Source organism: Portunus trituberculatus, chromosome 28 (assembly GCF_017591435.1).
Source record: "Portunus trituberculatus isolate SZX2019 chromosome 28, ASM1759143v1, whole genome shotgun sequence".
NCBI lineage: Eukaryota > Metazoa > Arthropoda > Malacostraca > Decapoda > Portunidae > Portunus > Portunus trituberculatus.
Window position 1 is genome coordinate 10,808,420 of NC_059282.1, and position 17,636 is coordinate 10,826,055.

The 17,636-nt window shown below is 40.6% G+C and overlaps 1 protein-coding gene across 11 annotated transcripts in view; it reads right to left on the minus strand.

Annotated features, from left to right (window-relative positions):
- Positions 1 to 17,636, minus strand: part of LOC123510228 (fasciclin-2-like) — a 69,336-nt gene that overhangs the window by 20,845 nt on the left and 30,855 nt on the right. For 9 of the 11 annotated variants that reach the window (XM_045265189.1, XM_045265188.1, XM_045265187.1 and 6 more), the window contains 11 exons: positions 17,062 to 17,207; positions 16,589 to 16,723; positions 15,935 to 16,341; positions 15,239 to 15,450; positions 14,770 to 14,975; positions 14,255 to 14,466; positions 13,992 to 14,136; positions 13,375 to 13,475; positions 5,830 to 5,985; positions 5,402 to 5,588; positions 395 to 478 (listed from right to left, as the gene is read on the minus strand). In XM_045265189.1, the coding sequence (XP_045121124.1) occupies positions 395 to 478; positions 5,402 to 5,588; positions 5,830 to 5,985; positions 13,375 to 13,475; positions 13,992 to 14,136; positions 14,255 to 14,466; positions 14,770 to 14,975; positions 15,239 to 15,450; positions 15,935 to 16,341; positions 16,589 to 16,723; positions 17,062 to 17,207 (1,991 nt within the window). The remainder of the gene's footprint in view (positions 1 to 394; positions 479 to 5,401; positions 5,589 to 5,829; positions 5,986 to 13,374; positions 13,476 to 13,991; positions 14,137 to 14,254; positions 14,467 to 14,769; positions 14,976 to 15,238; positions 15,451 to 15,934; positions 16,342 to 16,588; positions 16,724 to 17,061; positions 17,208 to 17,636) is intronic. The other 2 variants (XM_045265184.1, XM_045265185.1) reach the window with 2 other exon arrangements.

The window sequence follows — 17,636 nt, forward strand, 5'->3', positions numbered from 1 at the left end:
CAGTGTGTGGATGTACCTTGCCTTGTTTACCCTGCAGGGTGTGGCAGGACCATCTCTGGCCACTTGTAACAAGCACACGTACTCAAGTGCATGTGCGCACACGCACACAGACACACACACACACACACACACACACACACACACACACACTATCACATACATACACACATTCCTGACTACTTCCTGGTTAATTTAAGTGATCCTTGTAAGTATATATGTCTGTGTCTGTGTCTGTGTATATATCACTTGACTGGTTGTGAACGTGTGTTGTGATCACTAAGTCTGAATAATGTCTAAGCGTTTGGTGGTGTACCAGTCATACAGCCTTAATACATAGTGGCGGCAGTGAGGGCACAGAGAAGACAGCAACAGCATACAGTAAACAGAAAGGTACCGTGGACGAGGGCAGTGGTGGAGGGAGCAATGCTACTGTATTGCACAGACGCGCCCGAGCCATTACCTTTTGGGGTCTTGGGATCTGCAACACACACAGAACAAACCCCAAACTCAGCTTGCTGCAACACACAAAGCTACACACAGCCACAAAGGGGGCACATCACAGAGAGAGAGAGAGAGAGAGAGAGAGAGAGAGAGAGAGAGAGAGAGAGAGAGAGAGAGAGAGAGAGAGAAAATGGTACATACAATGGAGATGAAATAAAGCACATTTAATGGAATAGACAAAAAGAAGTCATACATATACATTCTCAACAGGTAGAAAGAATCTGATCAATAATTCATTTACACACACACACACACACACACACACACACACACACACACACACACACACACACACACATATTAGTACAGGTAGTAGCAATCCTTCTCTTCTGCAGGGAATAGAATGAAGCAAGATTTTAGCTATTGGAAGCTTCCAATCTCATACATACTGCATAATCATTTTTTTTTTACCTTGATTTCAGTAAGTATATAAGAACCAGATTCTTTTTCACAAATCTTTCAATTTCAAATTCCCTTCAGTGTTTGCCTCCATCTATCCATTGCCTCACTCTCCAGGTCTCCTACAGCTCTCTGCCACTGTACACTGTATACTTTCATGACACTCACATCTACTACTCTTATGGAAAAATCTTGACAACAAACAAACATGGACCAGTAGGGGGAGATAAGAGATGGTAGGGATAGCAGGAGTGGAGTGTCAAGGCAAGAATACATCATAACTCTTTTTATCTCCTTATAGAGTTCCAAGGGGCAGGAAATATTAATAAGAGTAAATGACACATATTAGATAATCATTCCAGATGATGAAAGAGAGAAGTGGTTGGACCAAACTGTACTTACTTCCTTGCTGATGGATACTGCTGCTACTTCTCATGGGACTGAGCACATAATGAATAAGGGGAGGAGCTAGAAAATGTTATCCATTCACAAGAAATACAACACTAATCACAAGTGAGTGGTGCAGAAGGGTGAGCAGAATCCAACAGACAGATCACACACACACACACACACACACACACACTTCATGTAACCATATATATATATATATATATATATATATATATATATATATATATATATATATATATATATATATATATATACACACACACACACATACATCATAGTGCAGCGTGGTATATTCCTGTGACTTGCTCATAATACATAATTACTAATTGTGATCTATTTGGTCTAAAATGTCTGGAATTAAACACTAAACATTTTCATTGGGAAGAGAGAAGAGCTGGCAACTAGCAGACTATATTTAAAGAGTCCATGAATTTGTGATACAGTAAGATATTTCAATGAAGGTTGGCAAGAATCAATGCAGTTTCTATCCAGTGAATGACTTTTCTCTTGTGTATGCAGTGTCAGACCATCAGTGCCTACCCTGGAAGAGCTCAGTGAATGGTGGAGCTGTGAGGTGGTTTCACTCCTTCAAGAAACGAGACAAGTAGTACATGCAAGCGAGCTATAATGGAAATTGAGAAGGGGAGTAAGGGAAGTTCTGTCAGTATATTTAATGGAAAGGTATCAGTGTTTAGTCAAGAGGAGCTCCGTTAATGGTGGACCTATGTGGCCAACAGTTCACTCCTTAAATTACAAGCGAGTCGTGATGGAAAGTTAGGAAGTAATGAAAGGTGTGCTGTCAAACTATAAAGTTAGGGTTGCCATACATCACGATTTTCGCAAACATATCTGGAATTCACATGTCAAAATCTGCTTCCGGAGAATTTTTGTAAATTCATCAAATGTCTGAAATTTCAGCTTCCATCAATAACTGTTAAAAAAGACATATTTCTCTAGGTTGAAAAAAAAAAAAATCAGTATAAAGGTGTAGCAGAAATATCACCCACAGTTTGAAGGATAATATTGGGTGTGAATGGTGCAGCGGCCTATCCGCGGCCTGAATCGGGAGACCGGCCACATCGACCGTGACAGCCGCCAGCAAGGAATATACATACTTAGTACAGAATCTTTGGCCATCAGTCTCATCCCCGTTTTCGCGGTCAACTTGAGTTGATGACGCCATAGCTATGTAACAATTTGCGGCCGTCTTGCCTGTACCTGTTTTCGTATTTATGCCACGTCAAAGCGAAAGTCACTGAGCTCAGTTGTAGAGAGGCACCGCAGACTGAATATGGCCTCTTCCGTGGGCATATCACACACACACACACAGCCCGGTAGCTCAGTGGTTAGAGCACTGGCTTCACAAGCCAAATGACCGGGGTTCGATTCTCCGGCCGGGTGGAGATATTTGGGTGTGTCTCCTTTCACGTGTAGCCCCTGTTCACCTAGCAGTGAGTAGGTACGGGATGTAAATCGAGGAGTTGTGACCTTGTTGTCCCGGTGTGTGGTGTGTGCCTGGTCTCAGACCTATCCCAAGATCGGAAATAATGAGCTCTGAGCTCGTTCCGTAGGGTAACGTCTGGCTGTCTCGTCAGAGACTGCAGCAGATCAAACAAACAAACACACACCAAGGCATCCCTGGCGCCCCGACCCGCTGCAGTAACTAGATCACAAGGCCACAAATAAACTAGCAAACAATAATCCAAACTGACGCCTCTATCAACGCGGGTTAAAGAGAAGAAAGCTCAAAAGACTGCATAGCGGTCAACGTGAGACATGCCAAGATGTATTAGACTAAGTCTAATACATCTTGAGACATGCCACGAAGAGAAGGCTGGCAGGCTAGGAGCATCCAACTGAGGAGTGATGTTAACACATCAAAACATATTTATTTATTTATTCTTTGCATCGGTTATGTGGGGGTGAAGTTCCAACACCAATCTCTCTCTCGTGAAATTACATGCCAACACACACACACACACACACACAAGGCATCCCCTAGGCCCAGGCCACCACGCGCCCCGAACCGCCGCCGCCAAGGCGCCAACCACCACCTATCCCATCCCCCAACGTCCGTGCCCCGTGGCCCGCCAGCCCCGCCCCTTCACCTTGCAGCCAAGTTATTTAGGGAGTTTTTCGAATGTTTAACAGGTATTTGCAGGTGTTTTAAGGGATCACTGTGTTGGAGAAGGGGGGAGAAGGTGGTGTGGTGGAGGTGGTGAGAAAAGGTGAAAAAAAACCTGCTGTTCTACATCACAATTTTTTCTCGTTTATTATTGGAGTTTGCATTGTTTCTGTATTTTGTTCATTGATAGGAATGTAAATCAAATTATAATCTGTAATAAGATCGTGTCTATCCATATAAATATATTTTTTTTCTTTCGTTTAAATAACTTTCGGCATTCTAAAATTTCAACTTTTTTTTTTTAATTAGCACGCCTAGGATTGTTTTGGTGTTTGATATTACACTTTAAAAACATGAAAAACATAACTCAAGTAATAATAATCCGTAAAATCTAATCTAAATATTCGTATTTTCAAATAAAAAAAATTAAACTATAATATAATAGAAAACAAAAATCTTTATACAACGAGGAATCCATATTTTCTTTATTTGGCTGGAAAGCATTTTTTTCGTATTCAGAATACGTAATATAATGTGGTTTGGCTGTGCTTTCCATCTCGACATTATGATGCATTTTGGCGCCCTTATTCTGACACACAGACCGCTCATTGGACGGCGCTATGTAAACAAACCACCCGGTAAGGATATTATATTCTAATTATTAGTTTAAGTATTTATCGCGTCTAAAAACGTAGTTCATTTCAGTCTGGATGCCTTTTTTCTTATGTCGATTTTTAAAATTAATTACGTACGTACGTAAATATTGGGCCGCAGTGCCACCTCAGCCCTGAGCCCTGCCTTCCCCCTAGGTCAGTCCACCAATGTTTGCCTACATTCCCCCTGTGTTTCCAGACCCAGACAGTGAAGCAAAGCCAGAATCAACCACCGAAATACATAAATAGCCTATTACTGTGTTAAATAAGGCGATAGTTATGTATACCCCCGTTCAGATCGCCTGGAGCTCACCATGACCCGAAGCCAGACCTTGTCCCATCAGTCCCCCTCCCCTTCCCGTGTCAATTCGTCAACTTTTCCTTCAATTATTAGTGTTTCCCAGGCATTTCCTGCTGTTTTCCAACTGAAATGCATAAAGTGTAGTAACAGGAGGAAGAAATGATGAATGGAAGTGTGTGAGGGAGTGTATTCGTAATAGCAGCAGTAACAGATGCATTATTATTGGTGTGCGTGTGTGTGTATTCATGGTCAGCTGGTTTTTTTTTCTTTTATTGACTTACATGTTTTCCAGTGAAGATATGTCTGGAATTTTGAGTTAATATACGTATGGCAACCCTGATTGAGTGCAACAGATAACTTGTTTATATTTACAACTTCAAAGGATTTTATCAAAGAACAGATGCATTTTCTCAGTTGTGTAATGGTGGGATGCAAGTGTGTGTGTGTGTGTGTGTGTGTGTGTGTGTGTGTGTGTGTGTGTGTGTGTGTGTGTGTGTGTGTGTGTGTGTGTGTAATTCACCACGGTCGCCTACTGGTCACCCAGCCAGTCTTCCCCATTACGGAGCGAGCTCAGAGCTCATAGACCGATCTTCGGGTAAGACTGAGACCACAACACGCACTCCACACACCAGGTAAGTGAGGCCACAACCCCTCGAGTTACATACCGTACCTATTTACTGCTGGGTGAACAGAGGCTACACATTAAGAGGCTTGCCCATTTGCCTCGCCACTTCCTGGGACTCGAACCCGGGCCCTCTCGATAGTGAGTCGAGCATGCTAACTACTACACTATGTGGTGTGTGTGTGTGTGTGTGTGGATCTCAGGCCAAAAGGAAGGAGTATTAGTGACAGTCTTACTCCACAGAGAGTCTCACAAAGGCACATTGAGGGGAACACACACCTTGAACCAGATGTATGTGTGTGTATATCTACAGTTACAAGGAAGGAATGTCAGAAAGTCGCACATCACGAGCACCTTCTAGGGAATAAACACCTTAACTCACTACTTACCATGTGCAGTCTTGATAACTTTCTCAGCCGGAGTGGAAAAGCCAATGTCATTGTGAGCGCGCAACTCAATCCTGTAGTATGAGTTGCTGAGGAGTCCCTCGATCTTGTAGGAGGTTGTGCCGGGATAAGGCACTTCCTGCGTCATCTTGTCTCCCACTGCCTCCCAACTCTCTCCCTTCTTCTTCACCTGTAGGAGGAAAAGAAGAGACTTCATTAGTTTGTTATTTTTTCCACTTCTTTTCCTACAGGAGGAAAAGAAGACACACTGTCATTACTTTGTTTTCTTTTCCCTCTTTTCTTCACCTACAGGAGGAAAAGGAAACTTCATTACACATATAGAGACTGTAATTACTTTGTTCCCCTACACGAGAAAAAGAAGACTGTATCACACATAGAGACTCATTACTTTGTTATCTTTACCTCCTTACCTGATAATACAAAATCTGGAAGTAGTCAATTTCCTTGCCATTGTTGAGGGGTGTTTCCCACTGGAGCTCATAGTGGTTGGAGTAAGGGATCTCCATCTTAGCGGCGGCAAAGATCAGCGGCTCCTCTGGCTCGGCGTGTCCCGGCATCTTTTCACTCTGTCAGGGAAGGAAGAATAGTCTCAGTTTGTGGGGAATCTTCTCTTCTTCACTTCAGTATCAGAAGTGTTGCCATTTTGTTAGTTGTGTTGTATTTGGCTACTTTGTATTATGCATTATGCTTATCACTTTGGTACTCTGTGTCAATAAACTCAACAACTAATGAACTACATGTGTGTGTGTGTGTGTGTGTGTGTTTACCTATTTGTATTTACCTATTTGTGTATTACAGGGCCTGAGCTAAGCTCTCTGTGTCCTGTCTCCTTGTCCATTCCTGTCATATCTCTCTTTCATCTGATTGACACACACCGCATCAACGACATGACTGCTCAGTTTATTCCACTTATCAATGCTACAATGCGGGAAACTGTATTTTCTCATGTCATTTAGACAGATGTCCTTTATTAGCTTTTTTCCATGTCCTCGGAGATGATTACTTGTGGTCACCTTTATCAACTCTCTATCCAGTATGTCAATCTTGTTCACCAATTTATACATAGTTATCATGTCTCCTCTTGTTCTTCTCTCTTCTAATGTGGTCAGCCCCAGCTTCCTCAGTCTTTCCTCATAGTCTAACTCCTGAGTCCTGGTACCATCCTTGTTGCCAGCCTTTGTACCCTTTCTACCTTCTTCACATTTTTCTTCATATGCGGTGACCAGACACATGCTGCATATTCTAGCTGGGGTCTTATTAAGGTACATAATATCTTCTTCATCATTCCTTCATCTAGGTAGTGGAATGCAAGGCCAATATTTTGAAGCATGTTGTATGTTTTCCAAAAAATCTTGTTAATGTGTTTCTCCGGTGACAAAGTGTTTTGCACAGTTACTCCTAAGTCTTTCTCCTCATTGGTCTCTTTAATTTTCTCATCACCCAGTCTGTAATCCCAGTTTGGTCTGTATCTACTTCTTCCCATTTTCATAACATGGGTCTTGTCTATATTAAATTCCATCTGCCACTCTTTACTCCACTCATATATTTTATCAAGATCTTCCTGTAACTTGTTACAATCTTCCACATTCTTTACTCTCCTCATAATTTTAGTATCATCCGCAAACATGTTCATATAACTGTCAATTCCTACTGGCATATCATTAACATAAATCAAAAACATGATGGGACCCAGCACTGACCCTTGTGGAACTCCACTGATTATCTTCTTCCACTCGGACTTCCTTCCTCTCACCAATGTTCTCATTTCTCTTCCCATTAAGTAATTTTCCATCCATTTTGCTAGTTTATCATTTACTCCTCCAGTCATCTTTAGTTTCCACATCAGTCTATTGTGTGGTACTTTATCAAAGGCCTTTCTCAAGTCCAGGTAGATAGCATCCACCCATCCCTCTCTATGTTGTGTATGTCAGTCACTCTTCAATAAAAACATAATAAATTGGATACACACGATCTTCCTTTTCTGAAGCCAAACTGCCTTTCACTCAGAATGTTTTCACTTTCTAGATACTCACTCCACTTCGCTTTAATTACTTCTTCACATACCTTGCACAATATACTAGTCAACGATACTGGTCTGTAATTTAGCGGTTCCATTCTACTACCATTCTTATATATAGGCACAATGTCAGCTCTTTTCCACTCTTTCGGGACTAATCCTGTTCGTATGGAGGCTTCCACAATATCAAATAAGGGGTTCAACAATTGATCCTGTGTGTGTGTGTGTGTGTGTGTGTGTGTGTGTGTGTGTGTGTGTGTGTGTGTGTGTGTGTGTGTGTGTGTGTGTGTGTGTGTGTATTTACCTAGTTGTATTTACCTAGTTGTAGTTTTACAGGGCCTGGGCTTTATGCTCGTGTGGTCCCGTCTCCATATCTACACTTATCCAATTTTTCTTTAAAACTATGTACACTCTTTGCTGATACCACTTCCTCACTCAAACTGTTCCAAGTCTCAACACATCTTTGGAAACTAAATTTTTAACATCTCTCAGACATCGTCCCTTCCTTAGTTTCTTACTATGCGATCTTGTGCTTCTAAAGTCATATTCTTCTCTCAGGATCAGTTTCTCATTATCCACTTCATCCATTCCGTTAATCAATTTATAAACTTATATCAGATCCCCTCTCTCTCTTCTCTGCTCCAAGGTTGGTAGATCCATTGCCTTTAGTCTCTCCTCATATGCCAACCCTTTAAATTCTGGAACCATTCTTGTAGCCATTTTTTGTAGTCTCTAATTTTCTTATGTGTTTCTTTTTATGGGGAGTCCACACAACTCCTGCATATTCCAATCTAGGTCTTATTTTAGTACTTATCAATTTCTTCATCATTTCCTTGTCCATATAGTGAAATGCTACTCCAATATTCCTTAGCAAATTATACGCTCTCTGAAAATTCTATCAATATGGCTTACCGGTTGATTATTTTCTTCCATTGTCACTCCCAAGTCCTTTTCCTTTTTTACTTTTTCTAGTTCTACTCCATCTCCCATCTTATAGATTCCCACTGGTCGTCTTTCACTTTTTCCCATTTCCATGACATAGCTTTTGTCCACATTGAATTCCATCTCCCATTTTTTGCTCCATTTCCAGATCTTGTTTAAGTCTTCCTGTAGTATTTCACAATCCTCTTTCTGTTTAATGACTCTGCACAGTTTCGCATCGTCCGCAAACAGATTTATGTAGCTGTTCACTCCCTCTGGCATGTCATTTATATATATGAGAAAAAGTATTGGTGCCAATACTGACCCCTGTGGCACCCCGCTGTCTACTGTTCTCCACTTGGACTTCATATCTTTAACTATCGTCCTTATTTCTCTCGCCCTTAAGTAATTCTTCATCCATCTCAATGTGCTTCCTTTTAAGCCACCCTTCTCCTCTAACTTCCATAGTAATCTTTCATGTAGCACTTTATCAAAAGCCTTTTTTAGATCTAAATAAACACAGTCAACCCATCCTTCTCTCTCTTGTACTTTATCAACTATTCTAGAGTAGAAACTCAATAAATTTGTCACACATGACCGACCTTTTCTAAAACCAAATTGGCTATTTGATAATATTTTGTTGTCTTCAAGAAACTCGATCCATTGCTTCATTATTACTTTTTCACACATCTTGCATATTACACTAGTTAGTGATACCGGTCTGTAATTTAAAGGTTCTTCCTTCCTTCCGCTCTTATATATGGGAACCACCTCAGCTCTTTTCCACTCCACTGGCACTGTTCCATATTCTATTGAGCATTTTATGATGTTGTATATTGGACTTGCTAGTTCTTCCTACATTCTTTCAGTATTCTGCCTGAGACTTCATCCGGTCCCATTGCCTTTTCCTCATCCAATTCCGTCATCAACTTTTTATTTCAAGCTTGGTTACTTTAATCTCTTTCATATAGACAGTCTCTATTACCCTGTGGTCTTTCAAATTTGGATTCCTTAGTAAAGACCTCATGAAATTTACTATTTAACAGTTCTGCCATACTTTTTGGGTCTTCCACCATTCCGTTTTCTCCTTTTAACCTTTCTATTGTTTCTTTTTGTCTTATTTTTCCATTTATGAATCTGTAGAACAATTTTGGTTGTTCCTTACATTTTTCGACAATGTCCTTTTCATAGTTCTTTTCTTCTTCCTTTCTTCATTTCTTGCTGTTTTGAAGTTTTCCTTATTTTCTGGATTTCTGTTTCTTCTCCACCTTTTCCATGCTCCATCTCGTTTCTCCTTTGCCCTAGCACATCTTGCATTAAACCAATCTTTCTTTCCTTCTTCTTTAGGTCTATATTTGGAACATATTCCTGACCCCAGTTTTGTATATTTCAAAAATAAGTTATATTTCTCTTGAACCATTAATGAGTTTTCCATCTCCTCCCAGTTTACGTTTTAAAATAGTTCTTGAGATTCTCAATATCAGCCTTTCTGTAATTTAATCGGTCTCCTTTGTATGATTCATCTCTATCTTCCTTTCCTTCTTTATATCCATCTCTAATATTACATGGTCACTCTTTCCCAATGGGCACTTGTATCTTATATCATCGTTAATTGGTATATCCCTTGTAAAACTAGGTCTAATCTTGCCGGCTCATCGTTTCCTCTGAATCTTGTGTTTTCCTTTACTCTTTGGACCATCAAATTATCTATCATTAGGTTCAGGAATCTATCTCCCAGGCATCTTCCCCATACCACTTTCATAATTTTCCCAGTCTACCTCCTTACAGTTGAAATCTCCTACCAATATCACTTTTCTCCTTTCCTTAATGATTCTTGTAAGACTCCTTATTGTGTCATCTATCATGTCTCTAAATTCTTGGTTAGTCCATGAGTTTGTTTTTGGTGGCACATATGTTCCAATGATTGTTAACTCCTTTTGTTAATATGCATCTTAACATACAGTATTTCTGATTTTCCTTCCCCAAACTCCACTTGATTTACCACTATCTCCTTCCTTAACATCATCATGACTCCTCCTCCTCCTTTACTCACTCTGTCTCTCCTCCATATATTATACCTTTTATCTATGTCTATTTTTATTGCCTCATTTAACTTTGTTTCCACCAGGCATACAATATCTGGTTCTTCTTTCTTTATGTAATCTCTTAATTCTAATTTACTAGATAAAATCCATCTATGTTTGTATACATCATTTTAATCTCTTGTTCTTATCATTTTAGTTAAACTTGCTCCATTCTTTTCTCTTTTATATACCATTTCCTTATCCTGTCTCCTATAATTCTCCAAAAAAATGCCTTCTTCTCCTCCTCTGACCTTTCATTATTTTTTTCTCTTGCAATCTTACTTTAAAAGTGTGCACTCTCGTTGCAGACACTACTTCTTCATCTAAACTGTTCCACGTCTCAATACATCTCTGGAAACTATATTTTTTAATATCTCTCAGACATCTTCCCTTTCTCAGCTTTTTACTATGCGATCTTGTGCTTCGGATGTCATATTCTTCTCTCAAGATCAGTTTCTCATTATCCACTTGGTCCATTCCGTTGATCAATTTATAGACTTGTATCAGGTCTCCTCTCTCCTTCTTTGTTCCAAGGTTGGTAGATCCATAGCCTTTAGTCTCTCCTCATATGTCATCCCTTCAAGTTCTGGGACCATTCTTGTAGCCATTTTTGTAGCCTCCAATTTTCTTATGTGTTTCTTTTATGAGGGGTCCACACTACTCCTGCATATTCCAATCTAGGTCTTATTATAGTATTTATCAATTTCTTCATCATTTCTTTGTCCATGTAGTGAAATGCTACTCCAATATTCCTCAGCAAATTATATGTTTCTCTAAAATTCTATCAATATGGCTTACTGGTTGATTGTTTTCTTCCATCGTCACTCCTAAGTCCTTTTCCTTTTGACTTTCTCCAGTTCTACACCATCTCCCATCTTATAGATTCCCACAGGTCGTCTTTCACTCTTTCCCATTTCCATGACATGGCTTTTGTTCACATTGAATTCCATTTCCCACTTCTTACTCCATTCCCAGATCTTATTTAGGTCTTCTTGCAGTATTTCACAATCCTCCTTTTGCTTTATAACTCTGCACAGTTTCGTATCATCCGCAAACAAATTTATGTAGCTGTTCACTCCTTCTGGCATGTCGTTAATATAAATGAGGAAAAGTATTGGTGCCAATACTGACCCCTGTGGCACTCCGCTTTCTACTGCTCTCCACTTGGACTTCATATCTTTAACTACCGTCCTTATTTCTCTCCCCCTCAAATAATTTTCTATCCATCTCAATGTGCTTCCTTTTAAGCCACCCTTCTCCTCTAACTTCCACAGTAATCTTGCATGTGGCACTTTGTCAAACGCCTTTTTAAATCCAAATAGATGCAGTCAACCCATCCTCTCTCTTGTACTCTATCAACTATTCTAGAATAGAAACTCAATAAATTAGTTACACAAGACCGTCCTTTTCTAAAACCAAATTGGCTATTTGATATTAATTTGTTGTCTTCAAGGAACTCGATCCATTGTTTCTTTATTATTCTTTCACACATCTTGCATATTACACTAGTTAGTGATACCGGTCTGTAATTTAAAGGTTCTTCTTCCTTCCGCTCTTATATATGGGAACCACCTCAGCTCTTTTCCATTCTACTGGCACTGTTCCATTTTCTATTGAGCATTTTATGATGTTGTATATAGGACTTGCTAGTTCTTCCCTACATTCTTTCAGTATTCTGCCTGAGACTTCATCCGGTCCCATTGCCTTCTCTTCATCCAGTTCCTTCATTAACTCTTTTATTTCAAGCTTGGTTACTTTAATCTCTTTCATATAGATTGTCTCTATTACCCTGTGGCCTCTCAAATTTGGATTCTTTAGTAAAGACCTCCTGGAATTTTTTATTTAATAGTTCTGCCATACTTTTGGGTCTTCCACCATCCCGTTCTCTCCTTTTAACCTTTCTATTGTTTCTTTTTGCCTAATTTTTCCATTTATGAATCTATAGAACAATTTTGGTTGCTCCTTACATTTTTCGACAATATCTTTTCAAGTTCTTTTCCTCTTCCTTCCTCACCTTAACATATTCATTTCTCGCTGCCTTGAAGTTTTCCTTGTTTGTTGGATTCTATTTCTCCTCCACCTTTTCCATGCTCCATCTCTTTTCTCCTTTGCCCTAGCACACCTTGCATTAAACCAATCTTTCTTTCCTTCTTCTTTTGGTCTATATTTTGGGACATATTCCTGACTCCTGTTTTGTATATTTCCAAAAATAAGTTATATTTGTCTTGCATTGTCTCTGAGTTTTCCATCTCCTCCCAGTCTACGTTTTAAAATAGTTCTTGAGATTCTCAATATCAGCCTTTCTGTAATTTAATCGGTCTCCTTTGTATGAATCGTCTCTATCTTCCTTTCCTCTTCTATATCTATTTCTAATATTGCATGGTCACTCTTTCCCAATGGGCACTTATATCTTATATTGTCATTCATTTGTATACCCTTGTAAAAACTAGGTCCAATCTCGCTCTCGTTTTTCCTCTGAATCTTGTGCATTCCTTTACTCTCTGGTCCATCATATTGTCTATCATTAGGTTCAAGAATCTTTCTCCCAGGCTTCTTCCCCATACCACTTTCATAATTTTCCCAGTCCACTTCTTTACAGTTGAAATCTCCTACTAATATAACTTTTCTCCTTTCTTTAACGCTTCTCATTAGACTCCTTATTGTGTCATCTATCATGTCTTTATATTCTTGATTGGTCCATGAATTTGTTTTTGGTGGCACATATGTTACAATGATTGTTAACTCTTTTTTATTAATATGCATCTTAATATACAATACTTCTGCTTTTCCTTCCCCACATTCCACTTGGTTGATCACTATCTCCTTCCTTAACATTATCATGACTCCTCCTCCTCTTTTACCCACTCTGTCTCTTCTCCATACATTATACCTATTATCCAAATGTGTGTGTGTGTGTGTGTGTGTGTACTAACCTTTTCACCTCCCCATTCTCCAACCCCAACCTTGCTCTGGGCAGCAAAGCGGAAGACATATGTTGCCAGTGGAATGAGGTTGTCAATGGTGTAGGAAGAGCCTGGAAATTGAGATAGAGTTTTACTGCTGATTAACAGGATAGTGACATTCATAATTAGTATCTTAGTCAGCATTCTGAAATGCTTTGCTCTCATCATGACTATTTTCAAAGATTATAAAGATTATCAGCCAGGTTTTCAAGACTTGAACCTGTTGCTTATATAGAAATCTATAAATAAAATAATTCTTAAAAACCTGTGTCACTTCAACTAAAGCCTTTTGAATGGAGGTGTAGAACAAAAGTGTTTCAGAATATTGTTCTTTATATTACAAAGTTATGAAACCTGAGGAGAAACATTTGTGAGATGGTAATATAGTGGAGATGGAAGGGAAAACCATCAACAAAGTTATATATCAAAGAAAAAAAATTGTAAATTGCTGTTTGTTTACCTTTGTTGCATATTTTTCAGAATGTCTCTTTGTTCTCAGTCAGCATGCACAAGATGGCAACATGTAGAGCAGAAATGGAAGGGAAAACTAACACAATTAGGATAGACATAAAGACAACAATATTCACCTTTGTTCCATATTTTTCTGAATGCTTCCTCCCAAGTGTGCTCTGCCTCCCTGTACTCCACAATGTAGCTCTGAATGGGCAGGCCGCCATCATCAGCTGGGTCCACCAGCTTCCAGGAAATGGTGGTGGCTGTTTTCTTATCCACCTACACAAGAATAAACACACAAATATTGAAATTACAGGAAAAAAAAATCAACAAAACACTTGAGAATTTTTGACAAACATTAGCAATAAAACACCTGAGGTCACAAGAGCATACACACCTTGGCACCGGTGATGGGTCCTGGTGGGTGGGCCTCCTTCAGTTCAATGTCAAGGGAAGAGGTTCCCAGAGTGTTGGTTGCCTTGCATGTGTAGAAGCCAAAGTAGGAGGAGCTGATGGGGTTGACTCTGAGCACTCCACGTGGGCCCAACTCTAACCTCTGCAGATTAGGGTCATTAGCGTTGATTTCTTGTTTGTGTAGGTACCACTGAACTGCAGGGAGAAAGATGAGATTTATTAACGTCTTGCTTGTTCCAGTCTTCTCAGCTGCTCCCTTCATGAAGATTGCCTTTTACTCACACATGACCTATCTTCTCAACAAACTATCTCTAACACTGTCTTCCTATTGCACCCAAAGATGGCTTATTTTCTGAATAAACACCTACATTTTCTTCCCATCACACCAACAAATGGATACTTTTGCTTGTGGACACACACATACACTTTCTTCTGATTCTGCCACAGATACTTTATTTCCTGAGCAAAAGCAAGGAGGCAGTGTTGAAGGTATCTTACTGGTAGCATTGGGGATGGAGGTGGCAAGGCAGGTGAGGTTGACAGGTGCCTTCTCCCAAGACCACTGCACAGTGGGTCCCTGCTCCTCAAAGGTGGGGCTGAACTCAACAGTGATGTGGTTCCACCGCTGCGTCACGCCGCCCTCAGACACAGCCGTGCACGTGTACAGACCATCATCACTACGCGACACGTCTGTGATCTCCAGACTGTAAACCAAGAGTGTTGTAATGATTCAGTACGAGCTTCTGGGATATTGTAATGAATCATCCACTTTCTGGAGTGTAGTAGGGTGGGCTTCAAGACTGTCCCTTTCCACTGGGGTGACAGAACATACACTCTCTCTCTCTCTCTCTCTCTCTCTCTAACACTCCAATTTCTCATATACTCATATAATTTCCTGTTAGCTTGAAGTGGAAGCAATAATAACTTTCTATCTTTCACCTCAAAACAAAAGATGAGAGTTACTAACATGCCTACTTCCCGTCCCTGGTCGTCCTTCTCCTGTCGCACAATAATTCTGTCGTCAGTGTTGATGCCTTGGGTGAAGTTCCCCGGCTCACTCTCCTTCTTGAAGATGACCTGAGGCGGAGGGTTGCCACTCACCACACACTTCATCATGAGGTCGTTGTCGGTCTGCACTGTCAGGTTGAGGTATTCTTCCACCTTGGGCTTGGTGTAAACCTGGAACAACACAAAGAAAGATGATTAGGAGGAAGGAAACATGATGCTGAACAAAGATGAAAAGGAAGGCCAATTAGTAAGCATGTCAGGACAAGAGAAAGATGAGGCTTGGTACCCACTACAAACCTAAAGGACAAATTATATCTGGAGGCTGAAATGAGCAGAAGATAGAGCAAAAGCAGAGGCTAAAGTGAAAAGGAATGAGAACAAAAACAAACTCTTTCTAATTTGCCACCACTTTGGTAATAGTTTCAGAGACAGGGAAAAGTTTGAGACATATACAGAGAGATTAGTTAACAAAACAGAGAAGTGTTGCAGTATGTAGACAGACAAACAAAACCAAGTGTAGATTAAAACTCAACACTTGGAGATGAGCTGTCTTGAAGTCCTCCACAAAGACAGTACTGGAGTATACAGACAGAGTAATAAAACAGTGTAAACCACAATGCACATTAACAAAACAATGTAGGTAACAGTATAACACCTGGAGATGTGCTGTCTTGAAGTCCTCGCCAGCGGAGTTGGTAGCCGTGCATCGGTACTCCCCAGACTGCTCCGGCCTGAGGTTCATGATCTTAAGCACTCCCGTTTCAGTGTTCACGTGGAAGTCATCCCCGTTCTCCAGCGGCACGTTGTTGTTGTCCACCCAGGAGTACTCTGGTGCTGGCTTCCCCGTGGCACCGCACTCAAACACTGCCTCCTTGTGCTCCTTTCCTGTGATGTTCTGTGGTGGAATGTTGATGACTGGGGGAATGTTCACCTCCACTTGTATCTCCATCTGCTTCATGGAGCCCAGGGCCGGAACTTTGGCCCTACACCGATATGTTCCCTCGTCCGCCTCTGTCACCTCCTTGATGTGAATCCCATCCTGCTGTATGATGCGGTTGTCTTCTGAGCAGCGGAACACACAGGCAAGGATTAGTGTGTGAATACTGATAGCAGACTTGTGCATTAGTGTCAAACTGCAAGGTATTGCTTCTCAAACAGTGTGGAGGGTGAATGGTTGTTAGTGATGAGTCATTATTGAGCTTTCAAGAGACTGGGCAAGTTTATGGATGAGAATGATAGGTAGAAATAGTTGTTTCATACAGGGATGGACACTTCTAGAACTAACAACCCTTGTGTTGTTGTGACTCACCACTCCTAAGCGGCGCTATGTTCTTGAACCAGTCAACAATAGGTGGCGGCTTGGCCATTGGGGTACATTTGATCCTGCCCTCCTGGCCAATGAGCAGTGTCTGGTGGCTGGGCGTGTCTCCAAAGTCAATCTCCACTGCAAACACAAACACATATGCTGCTCCTGGTTCTCTGTAACACTTATCATTCTGCAAGTAACTCCATGGATCTTGCAACACAAAACTAGCATGAAAGACAGTAGACTGCTATGAGTGACTGATCCAATGAAGCAACACAAATACTGGAGAGCTACAAGTGACTCACTGGAGAAACAAAAGTACAAGTGACTTACAAAAGGAACAAAGGTACAAGTGACTTACAAGAGGAACAAAGATACAAGCGACTTACAAGAGGAACAAAAGTACAAGTGACTCACTGGATTAACAAAGGAACTACTGACTTATTGAAGGAACATACATAAAATAAGAGACTTACTGAAAGATTCCACCTCGATCCTTGCCTCAAGTTTCTTGTTTCCGGCATAGGTGGCGGAACAGGTGTACTCCCCCACGTCCTGCTCCCTCAGCTTGGTGATGACCAGGTCCAGCTTGCCTGTGGTGCCATCCTCTGCTGTGGACACCCTGAGGGAACAGACACCACTGCTGAGACAACATCATTGTGCAGGAGGGTGGCAGAGTGACATGTTGTGAGTTGGGGCTTTGTTATTGCTGTGAGACGGACACTGGCCAAGGGCAACAAAAGAAGAGAAAACAAAAGGCCCACTGAAGTGCCACTCCCAGAGGTTAGCTTCACCTGCACCACTGCCATCCTTCCCATATCTAATTGGTTAGTGGTAGTAACAAGCTAAGTGAATACCTATGGGAACAATTCAACTGTTAACTATTTACTTTCTAGCAATTTAATCTCCTCATAAAGGAATACAGGCAACCCTTGCTTAACGAAGGTTCACACAACGAAATTTCGCTACAACGAAGGTTTAATTTTACTACCATCTGCTCATTTAACGAACACCAAACTTGCTTTAACAAAGTTTTATCCAGGTAATTTTT